The sequence below is a fragment of the Coregonus lavaretus genome (genome assembly GCF_964263955.1).
Source record: "Coregonus lavaretus genome assembly, contig: HAP1_SCAFFOLD_1134, whole genome shotgun sequence".
Classification (NCBI taxonomy): Eukaryota; Metazoa; Chordata; class Actinopteri; order Salmoniformes; family Salmonidae; genus Coregonus; species Coregonus lavaretus.
Window position 1 is genome coordinate 82,841 of NW_028159528.1, and position 26,348 is coordinate 109,188.

The 26,348-nt window shown below is 45.7% G+C and overlaps 1 protein-coding gene and 1 pseudogene across 2 annotated transcripts in view; one reads left to right on the plus strand and one right to left on the minus strand.

Annotated features, from left to right (window-relative positions):
• LOC311122762 (NLR family CARD domain-containing protein 3-like) overlaps positions 1-26,348 on the plus strand; it is a 79,899-nt pseudogene that overhangs the window by 23,101 nt on the left and 30,450 nt on the right. The window lies entirely within an intron of this gene.
• Positions 25,494-26,113, minus strand: LOC311122761 (stonustoxin subunit beta-like; the record flags this gene model as incomplete). Its single annotated transcript, XM_084197086.1, has 1 exon — positions 25,494-26,113. A coding segment is annotated over one exon (552 nt), but the record flags the coding sequence as incomplete, so codon positions are not given.

Below are 26,348 nucleotides of genomic sequence, written 5' to 3' on the forward strand. Positions count from 1 at the left end.
GGGGGAGGAGGAGGAGAGAGAGAGAGGGGTGGAGACAGGGGGAGGAGGAGGAGAGAGAGGGATGGAGACAGGGGGAGGAGGAGGAGAGAGAGGGGTGGAGACAGTGGGAGGAGGAGGAGAGAGAGGGGTGGAGACAGGGGGAGGAGGAGGAGAGAGCGGGATGGAGAGTGAAAACTCAAGACTATGAGGGGTCCAAACAAGCCAACTCTTAACAGAGATGGAGCCTAATGGTTTATGACAAGTCTCTACTTTTCATTTAAAATGTGTTTTGTTCAGAATTGTTTCCTTAAAGGACCAGTGCTGTCAAAAATGTGATTTTCCTGTTTTTTTTATACATATTTCCAAGCTATGAGGTTGGAATAATACTGTGAAATTGTGAAAATTATGATAATGCCCTTTTAGTGTAAAAGCTGTTTGAAAAGACCTCCTGAAAAATCAGCGTGTTTTGGTGGGAGGGAGTTAATAGCCAATAGCCAATAACAACTCGTTTTCAGTTTTCCCCTTCCCACTCAGACCACTCCCAGACAGTCCTAGCAAAATACTTGCTTGACAAATTGCTCTTTGCTAAGAGAAGCTAATTTTTAAAACCATTTTAATTCAAACCAATCACAGTAAGGTACTTAATTGTTACGCTGAAATTATTTGATATTGATATAAAAATGGCTGCATTAGTTTTTTTTATATATACCGTATATAATTTACCTCCACAGCAACATGGACACCAGCATACTTGCACATACAAACCAGAGGAGGCTGGTGGAGGAGCTATAGGAGGACGGGCTCATTGTAAAGACTGGAATGGAATTATGGAATGGTATTTAACGCATTATTTATTTTTCCATTCCAGCCATTACAATTAACCTGTTCTCCTATAGCTCTTCCCAACAGTCTCCTCTCGGAAACTCCTCGGTTCTGGTAAAAGAGAAGTTGAGAGTATCACATCATGTTTTATCTCAGCGAAGCTGTACAACAGCATATTTAAGAAGCATAAACTGCAACCATGTGATGTTGTTTTGAGAACTTACTCAGCTCAGCCTATTCAGTTATTGGGAAAGCTGGAGGTTAAAGTGAAATGTGGTGCTCAGGTGTTACCACTACCCCTATTAGTGTCAATAGGGAAGGGGTCCTACGATAATGGGGAGAAACTGGATTCAGCACCTAAAATTAGATTGGTCAAGAGTGAACCATGTGTCAGACCCAGTTGCACAGCTGTGCGGTAAATATGCTGAGGTGTTTAGTGGTGAAATGGGTGTGGTAAAGGGAGTTAAAGGTGTTTAGTGGTGAAATGGGTGGGGTAAAGGGAGTTAAAGGTGTTTAGTGGTGAAATGGGTGTGGTAAAGGGAGTTAAAGGTGTTTAGTGGTGAAATGGGTGGGGTAAAGGGAGTTAAAGGTGTTTAGTGGTGAAATGGGTGTGGTAAAGGGAGTTAAAGGTGTTTAGTGGTGAAATGGGTGGGGTAAAGGGAGTTAAAGGTGTTTAGTGGTGAAATGGGTGGGGTAAAGGGAGTTAAAGGTGTTTAGTGGTGAAATGGGTGTGGTAAAGGGAGGTAAAGGTGTTTAGTGGTGAAATGGGTGGGGTAAAGGGAGTTAAAGGTGTTTAGTGGTGAAATGGGTGGGGTAAAGGGAGTTAAAGGTGTTTAGTGGTGAAATGGGTGTGGTAAAGGGAGTTAAAGGTGTTTAGTGGTGAAATGGGTGTGGTAAAGGGAGTTAAAGGTGTTTAGTGGTGAAATGGGTGTGGTAAAGGGAGTTAAAGGTGTTTAGTGGTGAAATGGGTGGGGTAAAGGGAGTTAAAGGTGTTTAGTGGTGAAATGGGTGTGGTAAAGGGAGTTAAAGGTGTTTAGTGGTGAAATGGGTGGGGTAAAGGGAGTTAAAGGTGTTTAGTGGTGAAATGGGTGGGGTAAAGGGAGTTAAAGGTGTTTAGTGGTGAAATGGGTGTGGTAAAGGGAGTTAAAGGTGTTTAGTGGTGAAATGGGTGGGGTAAAGGGAGTTAAAGGTGTTTAGTGGTGAAATGGGTGTGGTAAAGGGAGTTAAAGGTGTTTAGTGGTGAAATGGGTGTGGTAAAGGGAGTTAAATGTGTTTAGTGGTGAAATGGGTGGGGTAAAGGGAGTTAAAGGTGTTTAGTGGTGAAATGGGTGTGGTAAAGGGAGTTAAAGGTGTTTAGTGGTGAAATGGGTGTGGTAAAGGGAGTTAAAGGTGTTTAGTGGTGAAATGGGTGGGGTAAAGGGAGTTAAAGGTGTTTAGTGGTGAAATGGGTGGGGTAAAGGGAGTTAAAGGTGTTTAGTGGTGAAATGGGTGTGGTAAAGGGAGTTAGAGGTGTTTAGTGGTGAAATGGGTGTGGTAAAGGGAGTTAAATGTGTTTAGTGGTGAAATGGGTGTGGTAAAGGGAGTTAAAGGTGTTTAGTGGTGAAATGGGTGGGGTAAAGGGAGTTAAAGGTGTTTAGTGGTGAAATGGGTATGGTAAAGGGAGTTAAAGGTGTTTAGTGGTGAAATGGGTGTGGTAAAGGGAGTTAAAGGTGTTTAGTGGTGAAATGGGTGAGGTAAAGGGAGGTAAAGGTGTTTAGTGGTGAAATGGGTGTGGTAAAGGGAGTTAAAGGTGTTTAGTGGTGAAATGGGTGTGGTAAAGGGAGTTAAAGGTGTTTAGTGGTGAAATGGGTGTGGTAAAGGGAGTTAAAGGTGTTTAGTGGTGAAATGGGTGGGGTAAAGGGAGTTAAAGGTGTTTAGTGGTGAAATGGGTGGGGTAAAGGGAGTTAAAGGTGTTTAGTGGTGAAATGGGTGGGGTAAAGGGAGTTAAATGTGTTTAGTGGTGAAATGGGTGTGGTAAAGGGATTTAAAGGTGTTTAGTGGTGAAATGGGTGGGGTAAAGGGAGTTAAAGGTGTTTAGTGGTGAAATGGGTGGGGTAAAGGGAGTTAAAGGTGTTTAGTGGTGAAATGGGTGTGGTAAAGGGAGTTAAAGGTGTTTAGTGGTGAAATGGGTGTGGTAAAGGGAGTTAAATGTGTTTAGTGGTGAAATGGGTGGGGTAAAGGGAGTTAAAGGTGTTTAGTGGTGAAATGGGTGGGGTAAAGGGAGTTAAAGGTGTTTAGTGGTGAAATGGGTGTGGTAAAGGGAGTTCAAGGTGTTTAGTGGTGAAATGGGTGTGGTAAAGGGAGTTAAAGCCAACATTCAAGTGTCAGAGAAAGCCGTTCCAATTTGTTATAAGGTTAGACCTTATGCACTCAGAGAGGCAGTAGACAAACAGCTTACAGAGATAGAAAAACAAGGAGGGATCACACCATTAGAATATAGTGAATGGGCAGCACCTATAGTTTTCCTTCCAAAGACAAACGGGGGTGTCAGAATATGTCATGATTACAAGGTGACTGTAAATGCATGGGTGGATGTGGACCAGTACCCCTTACCAAAGACCCAGGACTTGTTTTCTACTCTAGCCGGGGGTAAACAGTTCACAGAGTTAGAGCTTACACAGGAACTACCAGCAAGTGGAGGTAGATCAAGAGTCAAAGTATTTCCTGACTATAAACAAGGGTTTCTACCAGATGAATAGACTGCCTTATGGAGTATCAAGCGCTCCAGCTATATTCCAACGTATTATGGACCAGGTCTTACAGGGTTGACCTGGGGTTGGGTGCTTTCTGGATCACATTCTTATCACAGGGAAATCGGCAGAGGACCACTTCCAGAACGTAGAAGCAGCAGTGTTACAGAGACTGCAAGAGCCTGGGTTAAGAGTAAAATGGGAAGTTTATGGAGAATCTCTCTACTCTCATCAAACCTGTGACAGAGCTCTTCCAGAGAGATAGACCTTGGGTGGGGTCAGAACAATGTCAGCAGGCATTTGAAACAACGAAGACGCAGCTGTCTTCCTCCTCAGTGTTAGTGCACTACGACCCTCACATGCCAGTAATATTGGCTTGTGATGCCTCACCATATGGGGGGGGGGGGGGGGGGGGGTGCTGTCATCTCACATACAATGCCTGACGGTAGTGAGAGGCCTATTGCATATCCTTCACCCACACTCAAATAGAGAAGACAGAGGTGAAGTATGTCCAAATAGAGAAGACAGAGGTGAAGTATGCCCCAATAGAGAAGACAGAGGTGAAGTATGCCCAAATAGAGAAGACAGAGGTGAAGTATGCCCAAATAGAGAAGTTAGAGGTGAAGTATGCCCCAATAGAGAAGACAGAGGTGAAGTATGCCCAAATAGAGAAGACAGAGGTGAAGTATGCCCCAATAGAGAAGACAGAGGTGAAGTATGCCCCAATAGAGAAGACAGAGGTGAAGTATGCCCAAATAGAGAAGACAGAGGTGAAGTATGCCCAAATAGAGAAGTTAGAGGTGAAGTATGCCCCAATAGAGAAGACAGAGGTGAAGTATGCCCAAATAGAGAAGACAGAGGTGAAGTATGCCCAAATAGAGAAGTTAGAGGTGAAGTATGCCCCAATAGAGAAGACAGAGGTGAAGTATGCCCAAATAGAGAAGACAGAGGTGAAGTATGCCCCAATAGAGAAGACAGAGGTGAAGTATGCCCCAATAGAGAAGACAGAGGTGAAGTATGCCCAAATAGAGAAGACAGAGGTGAAGTATGCCCCAATAGAGAAGACAGAGGTGAAGTATGCCCCAATAGAGAAGACAGAGGGGAAGTATGCCCAAATAGAGAAGACAGAGGTGAAGTATGCCCAAATAGAGAAGACAGAGGTGAAGTATGCCCAAATAGAGAAGACAGAGGTGAAGTATGCCCCAATAGAGAAGACAGAGGTGAAGTATGCCCAAATAGAGAAGACAGAGGTGAAGTATGCCCAAATAGAGAAGTTAGAGGTGAAGTATGCCCAAATAGAGAAGTTAGAGGTGAAGTATGCCCCAATAGAGAAGTTAGAGGTGAAGTATGCCCAAATAGAGAAGTTAGAGGTGAAGTATGCCCCAATAGAGAAGACAGAGGTGAAGTATGCCCAAATAGAGAAGACAGAGGTGAAGTATGCCCAAATAGAGAAGAAAGAGGTGAAGTATGCCCAAATAAAGAAGACAGAGGTGAAGTATGCACCAATAGAGAAGAAAGAGGTGAAGTATGCCCAAATAGAGAAGACAGAGGTGAAGTATGCCCAAATAGAGAAGACAGAGGTGAAGTATGCCCAAATAGAGAAGACAGAGGTGAAGTATGCCCCAATAGAGAAGACAGAGGTGAAGTATGCCCCAATAGAGAAGACAGAGGTGAAGTATGCCCAAATAGAGAAGACAGAGGTGAAGTATGCCCAAATAGAGAAGTTAGAATTGAAGTATGCCCCAATAGAGAAGACAGAGGTGAAGTATGCCCAAATAGAGAAGACAGAGGTGAAGTATGCCCAAATAGAGAAGACAGAGGTGAAGTATGCCCAAATAGAGAAGACAGAGGTGAAGTATGCCCCAATAGAGAAGACAGAGGTGAAGTATGCCCAAATAGAGAAGACAGAGGTGAAGTATGCCCCAATAGAGAAGACAGAGGTGAAGTATGCCCAAATAGAGAAGACAGAGGTGAAGTATGCCCAAATAGAGAAGACAGAGGTGAAGTATGCCCCAATAGAGAAGACAGAGGTGAAGTATGCCCGAATAGAGAAGTTAGAGGTGAAGAATGCCCCAATAGAGAAGACAGAGGTGAAGTATGCCCCAATAGAGAAGACAGAGGTGAAGTATGCCCCAATAGAGAAGACAGAGGGGAAGTATGCCCAAATAGAGAAGACAGAGGTGAAGTATGCCCAAATAGAGAAGACTGAGGTGAAGTATGCCCAAATAGAGAAGACAGAGGTGAAGTATGCCCCAATAGAGAAGACAGAGGTGAAGTATGCCCAAATAGAGAAGACAGAGGTGAAGTATGCCCAAATAGAGAAGTTAGAGGTGAAGTATGCCCAAATAGAGAAGTTAGAGGTGAAGTATGCCCCAATAGAGAAGTTAGAGGTGAAGTATGCCCAAATAGAGAAGTTAGAGGTGAAGTATGCCCCAATAGAGAAGACAGAGGTGAAGTATGCCCAAATAGAGAAGACAGAGGTGAAGTATGCCCAAATAGAGAAGAAAGAGGTGAAGTATGCCCAAATAAAGAAGACAGAGGTGAAGTATGCACCAATAGAGAAGAAAGAGGTGAAGTATGCCCAAATAGAGAAGACAGAGGTGAAGTATGCCCAAATAGAGAAGACAGAGGTGAAGTATGCCCCAATAGAGAAGACAGAGGTGAAGTATGCCCAAATAGAGAAGACAGAGGTGAAGTATGCCCAAATAGAGAAGACAGAGGTGAAGTATGCCCAAATAGAGAAGACAGAGGTGAAGTATGCCCCAATAGAGAAGACAGAGGTGAAGTATGCCCAAATAGAGAAGACAGAGGTGAAGTATGCCCAAATAGAGAAGTTAGAGGTGAAGTATGCCCAAATAGAGAAGTTAGAGGTGAAGTATGCCCCAATAGAGAAGTTAGAGGTGAAGTATGCCCAAATAGAGAAGTTAGAGGTGAAGTATGCCCCAATAGAGAAGACAGAGGTGAAGTATGCCCAAATAGAGAAGACAGAGGTGAAGTATGCCCAAATAGAGAAGAAAGAGGTGAAGTATGCCCAAATAAAGAAGACAGAGGTGAAGTATGCACCAATAGAGAAGAAAGAGGTGAACTATGCCCAAATAGAGAAGACAGAGGTGAAGTATGCCCAAATAGAGAAGACAGAGGTGAAGTATGCCCAAATAGAGAAGACAGAGGTGAAGTATGCCCAAATAGAGAAGACAGAGGTGAAGTATGCCCCAATAGAGAAGACAGAGATGAAGTATGCCCAAATAGAGAAGACAGAGGTGAAGTATGCCCCAATAGAGAAGACAGAGGTGAAGTATGCCCCAATAGAGAAGACAGAGGTGAAGTATGCCCAAATAGAGAAGACAGAGGTGAAGTATGCCCAAATAGAGAAGTTAGAGGTGAAGTATGCCCCAATAGAGAAGACAGAGGTGAAGTATGCCCAAATAGAGAAGACAGAGGTGAAGTATGCCCAAATAGAGAAGACAGAGGTGAAGTATGCCCAAATAGAGAAGACAGAGGTGAAGTATGCCCCAATAGAGAAGACAGAGGTGAAGTATGCCCGAATAGAGAAGTTAGAGGTGAAGAATGCCCCAATAGAGAAGACAGAGGTGAAGTATGCCCAAATAGAGAAGACAGAGGTGAGGTATGCCCGAATAGAGAAGTTAGAGGTGAAGAATACCCCAATAGAGAAAACAGAGGTGAAGTATGCCCAAATAGATAATACATAGGTGAATAACACCCCAATAGAGAAGACAGATGTGAAGTATGCCCAAATAGAGAAGACAGAGGTGAAGTATGCCCTAATAGAGAAGACAGAGGTGAGGTATGCCCAAATAGAGAAGACAGAGGTGAAGTATGCCCCAATAGAGTAGACAGAGGTGAAGTATGCCCCAATAGAGAAGAAAGAGGTGAAGTATGCCCAAATAGAGAAGACAGAGGTGAAGTATGCCCAAATAGAGAAGACAGAGGTGAAGTATGCCCAAATAGAGAAGACAGAGGTGAAGTATGCCCCAATAGAGAGGACAGAGGTGAAGTATGCCCCAATAGAGAAGACAGAGGTGAAGTATGCCCAAATAGAGAAGACAGAGGTGAAGTATGCCCAAATAGAGAAGTCAGAGGTGAAGTATGCCCCAATAGAGAAGACAGAGGTGAAGTATGCCCAAATAGAGAAGACAGAGGTGAAGTATGCCCAAATAGAGAAGACAGAGGTGAAGTATGCCCCAATAGAGAAGACAGAGGTGAAGTATGCCCCAATAGAGAAGACAGAGGTGAAGTATGCCCCAATAGAGAAGACAGAGGTGAAATATGCCCCAATAGAGAAGACAGAGGTGAAGTATGCCCAAATAGAGAAGACAGAGGTCAAGTATGCCCCAATAGAGAAGACAGAGGTGAAGTATGCCCCAATAGAGGAGGAGGCCCTAGGGATCATATTTGGGGTAATGAAGTTCCATGACTACCTATATGGTGGTAAGTTTACATTGACAGACCATCAGCCTCTTGTGAAAATACTAGGACCAACAACAGACGACCCAGCTCCAGCAGCAGCCAGACTCCAGAGGAGGGCGTTAATACTAGCTGCATATCAGTCTGACATACAATACAAGTCCTCTCAGCAGCATATCAGTATGACATACAATACAAGTCCTCTCAGCTGCATATCAGTATCACATACAATACAAGTCCTCTCAGCTGCATATCAGTATGACATACAATACAAGTCCTCTCAGCTGCATATCAGTATGACATACAATACAAGTCCTCTCAGCAGCATATCAGAATGACATACAATACAAGTCCTCTCAGCAGCATATCAGAATGACATACAATACAAGTCCTCTCAGCTGCATATCAGTATGACATACAATACAAGACCTCTCAGCAGCATATCAGAATGACATACAATACAAGTCCTCTCAGCAGCATATCAGAATGACATACAATACAAGTCCTCTCAGCTGCATGCTGATGCAGATGGGTTATCTAGGCTTCCCATGAGGGGGGGAGGGTGGTGGGGGGGGGGGGGGTTACAGAGCAATCCAAACTATCCAGTGGCATTTGTAGATGTACTTCCCATTTCAGAGCAATCCAAACTATCCAGTGGCATTTGTAGATGTACTTCCCATTTCAGAGCAATCCAAACTATCCAGTGGCATTTTTAGATCTACTTCCCATTTCAGAGCAATCCAAACTATCCAGTGGCATTTTTAGATCTACTTCCCATTTCAGAGCAATCCAAACTATCCATTGTCATTTGTAGATGTACTTCCCATTTCAGAGCAATCCAAACTATCCAGTGTCATTTGTAGATGTACTTCCCCTTTCAGAGCAATCCAAACTATCCAGTGGCATTTGTAGATGTACTTCCCCTTTCAGAGCAATCCAAACTATCCAGTGGCATTTGTAGATGTACTTCCCATTGTAGCTAAGGACACAGCCAGGGAAACTACCAAGGACAAGGGTTTGGCTGAAGTGAAGCACTTCGCACTTACAGGGTGACCTAACCACGTTACTGATCCTGAACTAAAGCCTGATTGGGTGAGAAGGGATGAGCTCACTGTAGACAGTGATTGTGTGTTATGGGGTATGAGAGCGGCGGTGCCGGCTACTCTACAGAGGAACCTACTGAAGGAGCTACATGAAAACCACTGGGGCATGGTTCAAATGGAAGCTCTGGCAAGGAGACACTTTTAGTGGCCCAGGTTAGACTCAGACATAGAAGACATGGTAAGGAGATGGCCCAGGTTAGACTCAGACATAGAAGACATGGTAAGGAGATGGCCCAGGATAGACTCAGACATAGAAGACATGGTAAGGAGATGGCCCAGGTTAGACTCAGACATAGAAGACATGGTAAGGAGATGGCCCAGGTTAGACTCAGACATAGAAGACATGGTAAGGAGATGGCCCAGGTTAGACTCAGACATAGAAGACATGGTAAGGAGATGACCCAGGTTAGACTCAGACATAGAAGACATGGTAAGGAGATGGCCCAGGTTAGACTCAGACATAGAAGACATGGTAAGGAGATGGCCCAGGTTAGACTCAGACATAGAAGACATGGTAAGGAGATGGCCCAGGTTAGACTCAGACATAGAATACATGGTAAGGAGATGGCCCAGGTTAGACTCAGACATAGAAGACATGGTAAGGAGATGGCCCAGGTTAGACTCAAACATAGAAGACATGGTAAGGAGATGGCCCAGGTTAGACTCAGACATAGAAGACATGGTAAGGAGATGGCCCAGGTTAGACTCAGACATAGAAGACATGGTAAGGAGATGGCCCAGGTTAGACTCAGACATAGAAGACATGGTAAGGAGATGGCCCAGGTTAGACTCAGACATAGAAGACATGGTAAGGAGATGGCCCAGGTTAGACTCAGACATAGAAGACATGGTAAGGAGATGGCCCAGGTTGGACTCAGACATAGAAGACATGGTAAGGAGATGGCCCAGGTTAGACTCAGACATAGAAGACATGGTAAGGAGATGGCCCAGGTTAGACTCAGACATATAAGACATGGTAAGGAGATGGCCCAGGTTAGACTCAGACATAGAAGACATGGTAAGGAGATGGCCCAGGTTAGACTCAGACATAGAAGACATGGTAAGGAGATGGCCCAGGTTAGACTCAGACATAGAAGACATGGTAAGGAGATGGCCCAGGTTAGACTCAGACATAGAAGACATGGTAAGGAGATGGCCCAGGTTAGACTCAGACATAGAAGACATGGTAAGGAGATGGCCCAGGTTAGACTCAGACATAGAAGACATGGTAAGGAGATGGCCCAGGTTAGACTCAGACATAGAAGACATGGTAAGGAGATGGCCCAGGTTAGACTCAGACATAGAAGACATGGTAAGGAGATGGCCCAGGTTAGACTCAGACATAGAAGACATGGTAAGGAGATGGCCCAGGTTAGACTCAGACATAGAAGACATGGTAAGGAGATGGCCCAGGTTAGACTCAGACATACAAGGTTATCACTGGTTAAACCCAGCTTTTCAGCTGACATGCAGTCTAAGATACAGGACAAGGGGTTGGGCAAGAGTCTTCGTTTTTTACAGTCGGAACAAACAGTGCTTGTCCCAGATTACCGGGGAGGAGAGAGAGAGAGAAATGGAGACCCGGGGTTGTGAAAAGGCTACTTGGTCCTGTAACCTACTTAGTGCAGACTGAGGGAAAAATAGTGTAAGAAGCATGTGGATCAAATGATGATGCAACCCAATGAAAGAGAAGAGCTGAATGTGTCAGAGTGGAACATCTCTGATTGGGACTTGGACACTACCACTAGGACGGGCACCAATACAGACACACAGATTGTTCCAGGCCGTGAGCCTGAGGGTCCAGAGTATCATGAGAGGCCAAAAAGGGTCAGAAGGCCTCCGGACCGATTGGATCTGTAAACAGGTTGTATATGAGTTGAGAAGTGAAAAACTGTTTTGGAAAACTCATGATTGTCACGATCGTCTTGACGAGAAGGAGTAGACCAAGGCGCAGCGTGTGAAACGAACATGACTTTAATAGTTAAAGCACAAGTACAAAACAAAACACGATCGTGAAGTCCACAGTAACACTGACTGAACACGGAACAAAAACCCACAACACCCAAAGGAAAACATACAGATTAAATATGGCTCCCAATCAGAGACAACCAGCCGACCGCTGACACTCGTTGCCTCTGATTAGGAGTCACACAGGCAAACATAGACAATGACAACCTAGAACACCCAACATAGAAAACGAACACATAGAATGCACACACCCTGGCTCAACATATAGAGTCCCCGAGCCAGGGTGTGACAGTACCCCCCCTTAAAGGCGCGGACTGCGACCGCGTCTAAACACCCCAAACAGGGGAGGGCTGGGTGGGCATTCCTCCTCGGAGGCGGCTCCGGCTCCGGCTTTGACCACCACCCCTCCATACTACCCCGTAGCGCCCCTGGTCCGGTCTGACCCCGCTGGCTGGATCTGGACTGGACATTGACGGAGCGGAGTGCTTACGCTCCGTTGTGGAGCAGCTGACCGGTCTTACCAGGCCGACGACTCGCACCCCGGGCTTGGTGCGAGTAGCAGGAATGGGCTGAACCAGGCTGACGACTCGCACCCCTGGCTTGGTGCGAGTGGCAGGAACAGGCTGGACCAGGCTGGCGACTCGCACCCCTGGCTTGGTGCGAGTGGCAGGAACAGACCGGGCCGGGCTGGCGACTCGCACCCCTGGCTTGGTGCGAGTGGCAGGAACAGGCTGGACCAGGCTGGCGACGCACCCCGTAGGCTTGGTGCGTGGAGCAGGAACAGGCCGGGCTGGGCTGGCGACGCACACCGTAGGCTTAGTGCGTGGAGCAGGAACAGGCCGGGCAGGGCTGGCGACGCACACCGTAGGTTTGGTGCGTGGAGCAGGGACAGGCCGGGCCGGGCTGACGACGCACCCCGTAGGCTTGGTGCGTGGAGCAGGAACAGGCCGGGCTGGGCTGGCGACGCACACCGTAGGTTTGGTGCGTGGAGCAGGAACAGGCCGGGCAGGGCTGGCGACGCACACCGTAGGTTTGGTGCGTGGAGCAGGGACAGGCCGGGCTGGGCTGGCGACGCACACCGTAGGTTTGGTGCGTGGAGTAGGAACAGGCCGGGCAGGGCTGGCGACGCACACCGTAGGTTTGGTGCGTGGAGCAGGAACAGGCCGGGCTGGGCTGGCGACGCACACCGTAGGCTTGGTGAGTGGAGCAGGGACAGGCCGAACAGGGCTGGCAACGCACACCGTAGGCTTCGTGCGTGGAGCAGGAACAGGCCGGACTGGGCTATGGAGACGGATAGGAGACCTGGAGTGAAGAGCTGCCACAACCCGTCCTGGCTGAATGCCTACCTTCACACACTCTGTGTGAGGCATCAGCACAGGATGTACAGGGCTGTGTACCCGTACTGGCATAACAGCACGTGACACTGGCGCAGGATATCCGGGACCGAGGAGAGGCACTGGAGGCCGCGAGCGCTGAGCCGGCACCCTCCGTCCTGGCTGCATGCCCACCTTCGCACAACACGTGCGGGGTGCTCGCACAGGACGTACCGGACTATGCCGGACCACTCGCGGCACAGTGCGCATCTCCGCATATCGCGGAACCTGCCCAGTCTCATGCTGCCATGCCTGAGTACGGGGAGTTGGCTCTGCTCTCCATCCAGGTTCCACCAACCTGCCTTCTGGCCCCCAAAAGCCGGTGGCCTCCTCTCTTAATCTCCCAATTCGCCCTGTGGCAGCTTCCTGCTGCCCAGTCGCCCATGCCGTGTGCCCCCCCCTAAAAAATTATTGGGGGTGCCTCTCGCCTTTCCGACCACGGCCCGGTTGACGCTGCTTCTCCACTCCTGCCTGGGTCTCCCCCTTCATCGCCTTCCGTTACCGGACGGCCTCCTCCTCGGTAATCTGCCCCCAACCGAGGAGGACATCCACCAGCGTCACCTCCTGCGTGTGTTCCTGGACACGCTGCTTGGTCTTTGTATGGTGGGTTTTTCTGTCACGATCGTCTTGACGAGAAGGAGTAGACCAAGGCGCAGCGTGTGAAACGAACATGACTTTAATAGTTAAAGCACAAGTACAAAACAAAACACGATCGTGAAGTCCACAGTAACACTGACTGAACACGGAACAAAAACCCACAACACCCAAAGGAAAACATACAGATTAAATATGGCTCCCAATCAGAGACAACCAGCCGACCGCTGACACTCGTTGCCTCTGATTAGGAGTCACACAGGCAAACATAGACAATGACAACCTAGAACACCCAACATAGAAAACGAACACATAGAATGCACACACCCTGGCTCAACATATAGAGTCCCCGAGCCAGGGTGTGACAATGATGTTCATCGAGGATGTTTTCAGAGGAAGTGAGAATTTCCTGGGAGGAGTGTGGTGTATTGAGAAATGTATTATGTGTTAACGAGTTTAGATTTAAAATGGTTGCAAATAGCCAATGGGATTTGTATGCAGGAGTTTATTTGAATTAACAAATGACATTGGGTTTTCCATTCTTGCATTGAAGTGATTGGATTACGAGATGCAAGGGCAGTAAAACGTTTAATGATGTATTGGTTGGGCTGAAGACACTGTAGAGAGTGGTCCACTGGAATGTGTTAAGGAGAACATGAAATAAATCTGTTCAGTTTATTATAAGTACGCTTCGGAGTCTTCAGTAAAAGAACCCAGCATCTTAGGATGCAACAATGATCCTTTATCATGTTTACAAAATAACAGATTGAAAGACAACAAATAGACTACTTTTAATTAATAAAAAATATGTTTGAGACATGGGACATGGCCTTGTGTTGCTGCACTGTCTAAATATGTTAGAGACATGGGACATGGCCTTGTGTTGCTGCACTGTCTAAATATGTTAGAGACATGGGACATGGCCTTGTGTTGCTGCACTGTCTGAATATGTTAGAGACATGGGACATGGCCTTGTGTTGCTGCACTGTCTAAATATGTTAGAGACATGGGACATGGCCTTGTGTTGCTGCACTGTCTAAATATGTTAGAGACTTGGGACATGGCCTTGTGTTGCTGCACTGTCTAAATATGTTAGAGACATGGGACATGGCCTTGTGTTGCTGCACTGTCTAAATATGTTAGAGACATGGGACATGGCCTTGTGTTGCTGCACTGTCTAAATATGTTCGAGACATGGGACATGGCCTTGTGTTGCTGCACTGTCTAAATATGTTAGAGACATGGGACATGGCCTTGTGTTGCTGCACTGTCTAAATATGTTAGAGACATGGGACATGGCCTTGTGTTGCTGCACTGTCTAAATATGTTAGAGACATGGGACATGGCCTTGTGTTGCTGCACTGTCTAAATATGTTAGAGACATGGGACATGGCCTTGTGTTGCTGCACTGTCTAAATATGTTAGAGACATGGGACATGGCCTTGTGTTGCTGCACTGTCTAAATATGTTAGAGACATGGGACATGGCCTTGTGTTGCTGCACTGTCTAAATATGTTAGAGACATGGGACATGGCCTTGTGTTGCTGCACTGTCTAAATATGTTAGAGACATGGGACATGGCCTTGTGTTGCTGCACTGTCTAACTACCTTAACAAACAGTGACACATTATATCATTATTAATATAATTATTGACATTTAACATGGAAAAAAGGTGACCCCTTGACTTTTTCCACATTTTGTTACGTTTCGGCCTTATTATAAAATGGATTAAATAAAACAATGTCCTCATCAATCTACACACAATACCCCATAATGACAAAGCAAAAAACAGGTTTATAGAAATGTTTGCAAATGTATAAAAAAACGTATGTACATAAGTATTCAGACCCTTTGTTATGAGACACTAAATTGAGCTCAGGTGCATCCTGTTTCCATTGATCATCATTGAGCTGTTTCTACAACTTGATTGGAGTCCACCTGTGGTAAATTCAATTGTTAGGACATGATTTGGAAAGGCACACACCTGTCTGTATAAGGTCCCACAGTTGACACACCCCTCACTATAGTCATTGGTTGCACTAATTGCATTTGTCTACATAACCTGGTTCAATCATGCATGACATCAGTTGATATACAGAGTGTGAGACTCTCTATATATATTTATATCTTCCAGTTCATTCTCCGTTAGTCAGCACCTCTACACTAAATAATGTTATCTGGGGGTGCGCCAGCTCATGCTTTTTATTAGAGACTTTAGTCCCCAGAGGTCTTAACCTGGAAAAGGACTATAGTATGTTTTAGAGACTTTAGTCCCCAGAGGTCTTAACATGGAAAAGGACTATAGTATGTTTTAGATACTTTAGTCCCCAGAGGTCTTAACCTGGAAAAGGACTATAGTATGTTTTAGAGACTTTAGTCCCCAGAGGTCTTAACCTGGAAAAGGACTATAGTATGTTTTAGAGACTTTAGTCCCCAGAGGTCTTAACCTGGAAAAGGACTATAGTATGTTTTAGAGACTTTAGTCCCCAGAGGTCTTAACCTGGAAAAGGACTATAGTATGTTTTAGAGACTTTAGTCCCCAGAGGTCGTAACCTGGAAAAGGACTATAGTATGTTTTAGAGACTTTAGTCCCCAGAGGTCTTAACCTGGAAAAGGACTATAGTATGTTTTAGAGACTTTAGTCCCCAGAGGTCTTAACCTGGAAAAGGACTATAGTATGTTTTAGAGACTTTAGTCCCCAGAGGTCTTAACCTGGAAAAGGACTATAGTATGTTTTAGAGACTTTAGTCCCCAGAGGTCTTAACCTGGAAAAGGACTATAGTATGTTTTAGAGACTTTAGTCCCCAGAGGTCTTAACCTGGAAAAGGACTATAGTATGTTTTAGATACTTTAGTCCCCAGAGGTCTTAACCTGGAAAAGGACTATAGTATGTTTTAGAGACTTTAGTCCCCAGAGGTCTTAACCTGGAAAAGGACTATAGTATGTTTTAGAGACTTTAGTCCCCAGAGGTCTTAACCTGGAAAAGGACTATAGTATGTTTTAGAGACTTTAGTCCCCAGAGGTCTTAACCTGGAAAAGGACTATAGTATGTTTTAGAGACTTTAGTCCGCAGAGGTCTTAACCTGGAAAATGACTATAGTATGTTTTAGAGACTTTAGTCCCCAGAGGTCTTAACCTGGAAAAGGACTATAGTATGTTTTAGAGACTTTAGTCCCCAGAGGTCTTAACCTGGAAAAGGACTATAGTATGTTTTAGAGACTTTAGTCCCCAGAGGTCTTAACCTGGAAAAGGACTATAGTATGTTTTGGAGACTTTAGTCCCCAGAGGTCTTAACCTGGAAAAGGACTATAGTATGTTTTGGAGAATTTAGTCCCCTGAGGTCTTAACCTTGAAAAGGACTATAGTATGTTTTAGAGACTTTAGTCCCCAGAGGTCTTAACCTGGAAAAGGACTATATAATGTTTTAGAGACTTTAGTCCCCAGAGGTCTTAACCTGGAAAAGGACTATAGTATGTGTTAGAGACTTTAGTCCCCAGAGGTCAGCACCTCTACACTAAATAATGTTCTCTGGGGGTGCGCCAGCTCATGATTTTTATTAGAGACTTTAGTCCCCAGAGGTCTTAACCTGGAAAAGGACTATAGTATGTTTTAGAGACTTTAGTCCCCAGAGGTCTTAACCTGGAAAAGGACTATAGTATGTTTTAGAGACTTTAGTCCCCAGAGGTCTTAACCTGGAAAAGGACTATAGTATGTTTTAGAGACTTTAGTCCCCAGAGGTCTTAACCTGGAAAAGGACTATAGTATGTTTTAGAGACTTTAGTCCCCAGAGGTCTTAACCTGGAAAAGGACTATAGTATGTTTTAGAGACTTTAGTCCCCAGAGGTCTTAACCTGGAACCACTAAAACAATTTGGGAGGCAGGGCAATCATATTTTTTTGTGAAGAGTCCATTCCCTTGGTAGTCCAGCCCCCCCCCCCCCCCCCCCCAACTTGTTGTTGTTTATTTTCCAATACCTAACATATTGAACATGTGTTATATAGCAACGGTTTTACATCAATGATATCTACTCTAGTTGAAATGTGATTGCCATGTCTCCCAAATGGTTTTAGTGGTTCCATTTGTGTAATTGACCACTAGGTGGAGACATTGACCACAGTACCGCTCACCCTGAGGACCAACCTGTATAGTCCACCACACCCTCTGTCATTAGCACCACCAGATGAAGAGAGTTTCTCCCTCATTGTGTTCCCCATGCAGGCCCTGCACCACGAGGGTGCAAAAGGGGGCAATGGCATTGTGTCCATGGAGCACTTTAACAATTCCATGTCCAAGGAGGTCTGTGTGCAGTGTTGGGAATGATGGGCCCACCAAGCCTGAACCCCAGGACAGCCATACCACTGTCACCAAGCCTGAACCCCAGGACAGCCATACCACTGTCACCAAGCCTGAACCCCAGGACAGCCATACCACTGTCACCAAGCCTGAACCCCAGGACAGCCATACCACTGTCACCAAGCCTGAACCCCAGGACAGCCATACCACTGTCACCAAGCCTGAACCCCAGGACAGCCATACCACTGTCACCAAGCCTGAACCCCAGGACAGCCATACCACTGTCACCAAGCCTGAACCCCAGGACAGCCATACCACTGTCACCAAGCCTGAACCCCAGGACAGCCATACCACTGTCACCAAGCCTGAACCCCAGGACAGCCATACCACTGTCACCAAGCCTGAACCCCAGGACAGCCATACCACTGTCACCAAGCCTGAACCCCAGGACAGCCATACCACTGTCACCACTGTGACTCTGATTAAATGAACATGTCCAACATTCAGTCACAGACACACACACACATACAGACACACACACACAGACACACACACACACATACAGACACACACACGCACACACACACCACAAACGTTCAGGTGTTTAGTTTTGACTAGATGTTGTTTGGTTGAGAAATACCATTTAGTGGAGGGGAAAATAATACAATATTTATTTTTGAAATATGTATTATTATTTCTGCCAAATGAAATGTTGAACATGGCAATGTTGCTCTCATGGTCTCAATAAAGTTGTACAATATTTAGTTGAATGTCATGATCTATGCCCTTTTTCATTCTGTTCCAATTCAGCCCAAGCACTGTTCCAATTAAGCCAGAACATGGGGTAAACTGGAACACTTCACTCCTTGTAGTTAAGACACCACCATTCATTTGCAGTTTGATTTACATATATAATAACATCACCAATTTGTAAAGGACAGATGTAGGTTGTTTATATCAAGTTTTGCACACACCACCATAAAGGATCTCTGAGAAACTGACAAAAAGGTGAAAAGTGCTACAACCATCTCCGGTCTCCCCTACATGTTAAACTTAATAGACATGTTTTCCATCTCAAGAGGTCAAATAAAACAAATGTCTATAGTGCCTATTAAGTGCAGGCCCGGCGCCACCAGGGGGCAGAAGAGGACAATGCCCCCTTAGTTGGAATATTGTGCCTCCTCAGTTCTGTATCCATATTCTGTCCCACAATCTGCCCCCTCCGTCATGCCCAACCCATTTGTTGTCTATGCTTCATTCATGCAACTCCCTTGCACACATCATACCTACGTCATACACATTTTACCGGTTAGAAGGGCGGGGTCAATCTGACCGTTTAGGTTTACTTTCAAAGTTACGTACTACAAAAAACCAAAACATTCACCGCGCAGCTGGATGGAATTTAGCTAATGTTAACAGTTAGGTAGGTAGCTGATAGTATGATGGATATTAGAAAGTGGCTTCTCCAGGGCACAACGGCAGCATCGGATCAAAGCGGCGGGGAGGAGGAGAAGCCTGCCACATAGAGGCCAAAGGCAAGGCTGCTGAGCCGACGCTAATCACCGAGGCCAAGGCTGCTGAGCCGACGCTAATCACCGAGGCCAAGGCCGCTGGGCCGACGCTAATCACTGAGGCCAAGGCTGCTGGTCCGACGCTAATCACCGAAGCCAAGGCCGCTGAGCCGACGCTAATCACCGAGGCCAAGGCCGCTGAGCCGACGCTAATCACTGAGGCCAAGGCCGCTGAGCCGACGCTAATCACCGAGGCCAAGGCCGCTGAGCCGACGCTAATCACCGAGGCCAAGGCCGCTGAGCCGACGCTAATCACCGAGGCCAAGGCCGCTGAGCCGACGCTAATCACCGAAGCCAAGGCCGCTGAGCCGACGCTAATCACCGAGGCCAAGGCCGCTGAGCCCAGCAGCAAAGACACCTGCTCAACCGTCTTGCAACCTGGTGCCATAGGAGGTAACCAACCCGGCCTGCAGCCTGGTGACATAGGAGGTAACCAACCCGGCCTGCAGCCTGGTGACATACGAGGTAACCAACCCGGCCTGCAGCCGCCAAGACCGAACCTAGCAGCAGCACCGCCAGGATATTACAAGCACCGACGCCTCCGTTAGTGCCTGATGACCTCGGTGATGAGGAGCCAGCGCAGGTTTGTCTGGGGAAATACCCAACCTGTCTGTACTGTGGGAGAAAACTGACATTTTGTAGCATGTGGTTCAAAGGCAGAGAGTGACTGCTGCAAGGCAGATGCAGTTTGATGACTTATGGGAGAAATACAAGCACACAGACACCCCCGCTCCAAGCAAACGGCAAAGAGTAGTGAGTAGTAATCTGAAACAACATGTGGTGGAAACAACAATGGGCCAGCTAGAAGAGGACAATGAGAGACTGTTTTTCAGCACTCTGGATGCTGTACTAGGAGAAATGTCAGCAAGATTTAACGAACGAATCAGCCAACTCGTTGAGGCCCTGTGTGCCTTGCACCCAGAGAATGAAACCTTTATGGATGTGGAAAAAGTGGAACCACTGCTGGACTGAATCTCAGGAGATTTTGTGGAAACTGAGTTTACTGTCGCACAGCAGTTTCTACAGACTGAAATCGCCCGATCTGGAGAAGAAAAATGGACAAAGCAGAGCATTTTGGAGAGATTCTCCGGGCCTCTAACAGCAATGTCTACTGTGATGATGGCGTTGAAGCTGGGATTAACATTTGGAGCATCCACGGCAACTTGCCAGAACTCCTTTTCAACATAGAAAAACATATTCATTGAGCACAGACGGAGCATGTTGCACAGGAGGAAAGAGCAGCTGATTCAACTGGCATTTGAGAGGGATCTTACAAGAAAATTCTGTGGGGAGTGGAAGGAGAGACTGCTGAGGAGGTTCAACACAGCATCAAGGCGGCTGCAACTCTTTTGAATCTGGGTGAGAACAGGCAGCCTGGCTGGGCTTGGAGTATTTAGTTATTTGCTAGCTTTTGGAAATGCGTGGCAAACGTCAGAAATAGGCGTAGACGTGATTTTCTTTATTGGCGTTGCTGCCAAGTCTACTGCTTGATTTCTGTGATTGGATTGGAAATGTTTGGTTTATAATATAATCGGATTGTTTTTAATGTTGTTTTATAATGTAGAAGAGGTGCTTTGCATTACATTGATGAGGGTGGGCAGACCTTGACCAATGGTTGAGTAACGATGTAGCTATAGTGTTGCCATTAACAACTCGTTGCTATGGAATACTAATTTCTCTGTTATCATACGCAGCGTAGGACGGCACTCTTGTGGGAAGACAGCTTGGTAGCTGCGTTCAAGCTGCATTGTACCGATAAGTCTTGGTAGTGTGTTGTACATTATTGTTTGCTTTCCGCGATTGGAAATGCATTGTATTGGCATGAGGAAGTGTTATTACGGTAATTAGCAACTGTTTTGCATTGGATTGATGGGTATTTTGCATGTAGCTGTGTAGCGTTGTCATAACTTGCAATTTCTCGTGCCGGTTATGAATTGTCCACGTTTGTAAAGCAGTGCAGTAGCCTTTATTCTTGCGGCAAGACAGCCGTGCGTGGCTGCAAATACATTGTGTGTAATTGTACTATCGATTACTATCCACCCTGTGTTATCAGCAAGCGAAAATAGTTGTGCCCCCATTAGTCATTTCTGATGCCCCCTTGCCGACTTAATCCTACCGCCGGGCCTGGGTTACAGGTGAAATAAATTATGGTGAACGTGCAAGGTGATGAGATTGATGCTCCTTTCCAATAAATATCGAGGGTCTTATTCTGGTGACATGTTGATCGATGCTTGGCTGCTAATGAAGGTAGTTATGTGGCACTACATTAGATCACTCAAATATGGTATCCTTGCGCGCTGCAGGATACATTCAGAGTAAGAATTTGTGATTAGTCCGGCTAGTGCTGTGGCTGACCCCCTTAAATACCTGCCGCCTCAGTACATCCACATCTTCCTTTTCTCACCTCATTCATTTGTCTTGGAGATGAGAGGCTGGTGGTTGACAGAGGAAAAGGAAACCAGGTAGAAAGAGAAGGATACAGGGCATTCAGAAATGATTCTGACCCCTTGACTTTTTCCACATTTTGTTACGTTACAGCATTCTACAATTGATTAAATAAATAACAGTCCTCATCAAATAAAATAAAATTTTATTTGTCACATACACGTGTTTAGCAGATGTTATAGCGGGTGTAGCGAAATGCTTGTGCTTCTAGCTACGACAGTGCAGTAATATCTAACAAGTAATATCTAACAATTTCACAACATATACCCAATACACACAAATCTAGTAAGGAATGGAATTTAAGAATATATACATATATGGACAAGCAATGACAGAGCGGCATTGACTAAGATACAGTAGAATATTATAGAATAGAATGCAGTATATACATATGAGATGAGTAGTGCAAGATATGGAAACATTATTCATGGTTAACTAGTCTGTATATTCCACTGATTCATATGGATACCAGTCCATTCATTGGCTGTAAAAGTGGGTAAAACCAGACAAGCATATAACTGTAGCTATGTGGTCTTTACTTGAGTGTGTTTCAGCAGGGTGAGGTCAGAGAGATGCTTCCAAGTCAGTATTTTTCTGAACTCATAAAATCCTTCACACAATCTGATGGGATGAATGTTCAACCCCATTAAAATAACCATAAGGTCTATATAGTACCTTTAAGTTAAGACGTCACAGATCTGTTCATGGCAAAGCAGTTCAATTAATGATACTAATTGATTCTTGGAGAATATAACTTATAAATCATGAGCCTCATCTTGAGGAGTCACCTGTGACAGTATTCATAAAGAGTAGGAGTACTGATCTGGGATCAGTTTTTCCTTTTAGATCATAATGAATTAGATGAAATGGACAGGGGGGACCTGATCCTAGATCAGCAGCGTCCTCACAGCGACAGATTCACCTGTGTAAGTCTTTAACACGAGGTGCGCTGGTTGAAGTGGAAGGTGTTTCAGTGTATTTTTTCTGACACAAGAGATACAGCTGCCCCTGTGTCAATCTCCATACCGACCGGCTGTCCCTCTAGCAAGGGGGAGACATAGTAGCCGTGCAGCCCGCCAGGAAAAAGTCAGGATTTTCAGTGTGACTTCCTGGTCTGATGAGTCACTCACCTCAGTGTTCTCTTACTCAACAGTGTGAACATGTCTATGTGTCTTTCGTTGGAATGTCTGTTTCCTGTTCTCTGTTCTCTTTTTGTTTCTGGAGGCTTGTTCAATGTGGCCCTTTTTACCACAGGCTGGACAATCCATGTCCTTAAACCAGCATGTAGATACCTGATGTCCCACCTTGCCACAGTGGAAACATGTGACTTGATTTCCCGGTCTCTGATTTTCAGTTGAAACTCTGCGCACTTTTCCTTTTTTTGTGATCAACTTTGTATTTATTTTAAAGGAACATAAAGACAAGAACAAATAGCAGCAGGAATGGTTATACAGCTAGAGACACAATACTGTTAAAATATATATATATCAGTATATTATGGAAACTAGTTATTGCATATAAATACAATTATAATAAACCACATATACAATCACCCACCTCAGCTGCATCAACACACCCTCCAACCCCTCCTGGGACCACCCCAACCCACCCTCCAACCCCTCCTGGGACCACCCCAACCCACCCTCCAACCCCTCCTGGGACCACCCCAACCGACCCTCCAACCCCTCCAACCACTCCTGGGACCACCCCAACCCACCCTCCAACCCCTCCAACCCCTCCTGGGACCACCCCAACTCACCCTCCAACCCCTCCTGGGACCACCCCAACCCACCCTCCAACCCCTCCTGGGACCACCCCAACCCACCCTCCAACCCCTCCTGGGACCACCCCAACCCACCCTCCAACCTTTCCTGGGACCACCCCAACCCACCCTCCAACTCCTCCTGGGACCACCCCACCCCACCCTCCAACCCCTCCTGGGACCACCCCAACCCACCCTCCAACCCCTCCTGGGACCACCCAAACCCACCCTCCAACTCCTCCTGGGACCACCCCAACCCACCCTCCAACTCCTCCTGGGACCACCCCAACCCACCCTCCAACCCCTCCTGGGACCACCCCAACCCACCCTCCAACCCCTCCTGGGACCACCCCAACCCACCCTCCAACCCCTCCTGGGACCACCCCAACCCACCCTCCAACCCCTCCTGGGACCACCCAAACCCACCCAACCTGATCTCCATTAAATTAAATACTAAATCACAAAAATGATAATTAACGGTCAATCTATTTTTAAATCCTCATCCATGTCATTTACAAGAACAAAATATTAAAACCGTTCTGTATATGAGCTCCACTGCTCAATACTTTCATCAAACTGTCCAATGTTTTCAACAATTCCAATAATTTTTTGTTTCTCAATAAGCTCCTGATTGTCACTCACTTCAATATTGTCCTCAACCAAAGCAACATTTTCCTCAGTCACGTGATCTTCATTCACTTCACTCACTGACGTTTCCTCCTAAATTCGCTCATTTAGCAGTTTTAAATAAAAGGTTTGTCTTCACAGTTGAATAAATGTCCTTTCCTTTAATCACGTTGTTTTCCCACTCCGATGTCCGTCTCCAGTCCTTTTCTGCCGTCCATGACGATGTTAACTCCAGTGGTGGAAAAAGTACCCAATTGTCATACTTGAGTAAAAGTAAAGATACCTTAATAGAAAATGACTCAACTAAAAGTGAAAGTCACCCAGTAAAATACTACTTGAGTAAAAGTCTAAAAGTATTTGGTTTTAAATATACTTAAGTATCAAAAGTAAATGTAATTGCTAAAATATACTTAAGTATCAAAAGTAAAAGTACAAGTATAAATCATTTCAAATTCCTTACATAAAGCAAACCAGACGATTTTCTTGTTTTTAAAATTTACATTCAGCCAGAGGCACACTCCAACACTCAGACAATTTACAAACAAAGCATTTGTGTTTAGTGAGTCTGCCAGATCAGAGGCAGTAGGGATGTTCTCTTGATAAGGGCGTGAATTGGACCATTTCCTGTCCTGCTAAGCGTTCAAAATGTAACGAGTACTTTTGGGTGTCAGGGAAAATGTATGGAGTAAAAAGTATATTATTTTCTTTAGGAATGTAGTGAAGTAAAAGTAAAAGTAGTCAAAAATATAAATTGTAAAGTCAAGTACAGATACCCCAAAAAACTACTTAAGTAGTACTTTAAAGTATTTTTACTTAAGTACTTTACACCACTGGTTAACGCTCTTTCTTAGCTAGCTCGACTATGCACTTGCCTCTGCTAGCAATACACTGTGCTAACATTAGCCTATTCTGGACCACATAAAATAACAGTTTTAAACAGTTGTAAAAACCCACTTCTTCCAGACAGAATAGCTCCTTAATCAGACTTAATCATCACCAATCTTTTGTTATGTCTCGTTGGATTCATAACCACGTCTGTATAACAATTCAATAATGATGAGACAGGTGTGTGTGTGTGTGTGTCCAGTGTGTGTGAGTGTGTGTGTCCAGTGTGTGTGTGTGTCCTGTGTGTGTGTCCTGTGTGTGTGTGTGTGTGTCAGGTGTGTGTGTGTGTGTCCAGTGTGTGTGTGTCCTGTGTGTGTGTGTCAGGTGTGTGTGTGTGTGTGTGTCCAGTGTGTGTGAGTGTGTGTGTCCAGTGTGTGTGTGTGTGTGTCCAGTGTGTGGTAGCTTAGTGGTTAAGAGTGTGGCAGTAACCGAAAGGTCGCTGGTTCTAATCCCTGAGCCGACTAGGTGAAAAATCTGTTGATGTGCCCTTGAGCAAGGCACTTAACCCTAATTGCTCTTGTAAGTCGCTCTGGATAAGAGCTTCTGCTAAATGACTAAAATGTAAATGTAAAATGTAAAAATGTGTGTGTGTCAGATGTTTGTGTGTCCTGTGTGTGTATGTTTGTGTGTCCTGTGAGTGTGTGTGTGTGTGTGTGTGTGTGTCCAGTGTGTGTTTGTCCAATGTGTGTGTGTTCAGTGTGTGTGTGTGTGTGTGTGTACAGTGTGTGTGTATCAAGTGTGTTTGTGTGTCCAGTGTGTGTGTGTGTCAGTGTGTGTGTCCAGTGTGTGTGTGTGTGTGTGTGTGTGTGTGTCCAGTGTGTGTGTGTGTCCAGTGTGTGTGTCCAGTGTGTGTGTGTCCAGTGTGTGTGTGTGTCCAGTGTGTGTGTGTGTCCAGTGTGTCCTGTGTGTGTCCTGTGTGTGTGTGTCCAGTGTTTGTGTGTTCAGTGTGTGTGTGTTCCCAGTGTGTGTGTGTGTGTGTGTGTGTTATGTTTGACACAGGGACACTGAGGAACCCCAAAGCTCAAAGGGGTCATCCCAAACCCTAAACCCTGGATAGAGGGGCTCAGTGAATGTGGAGTGGAATGTTTTCAGGTGGGTCAGTGTGTCAGAGGAGACTCTGTAGAAGGACAGAGTGCCGGCTGGCCAGTCCAGATACACTCCTACTCTGTGGGAGCTGGAGGAGGGGACGTCTATGGTAGTGGACTTATTTTTGTGACAGGCAGAGTAACGGTTGTCAGAGCAGAACAGACTCCAGGACTTGTCATTGTCTCCAAGACAACAGTCATTACCCCCTCCTCTCCTGCTGATTCCTTTATATGTCACTCCTATATCAGCCCTTCTCCCACTCCAGTCTACCTCCCAGTAACAGCGCCCAGTCAGACCCTCTCTACACAGCACCTGTGGCCAGTCCTCAAATCTCTCTGGGTGATCAGGATACGGCTGCTCCTCTTCCCTCCATGTCACCTTTCTGTTCTCCTCAGACAGAGAGAGGAATCTGTATGCTGTTTTTGGGTCCAGTGTGAGATCACAGACATATGATGGATGAAACCAGACACAATATTAGAAATCATCATCATCCTGAACAGTCAAACACACAGACACACACACACACACACATCCTGAACACACACACACACACACACACTGGATACACACTCACACTCACACCTCTGTGCATGAACACACACACATCCTGAACACACACACACATCATCATCCTGAACACACAAACACACAGACACACACACACACACACATCCTGAACACACAC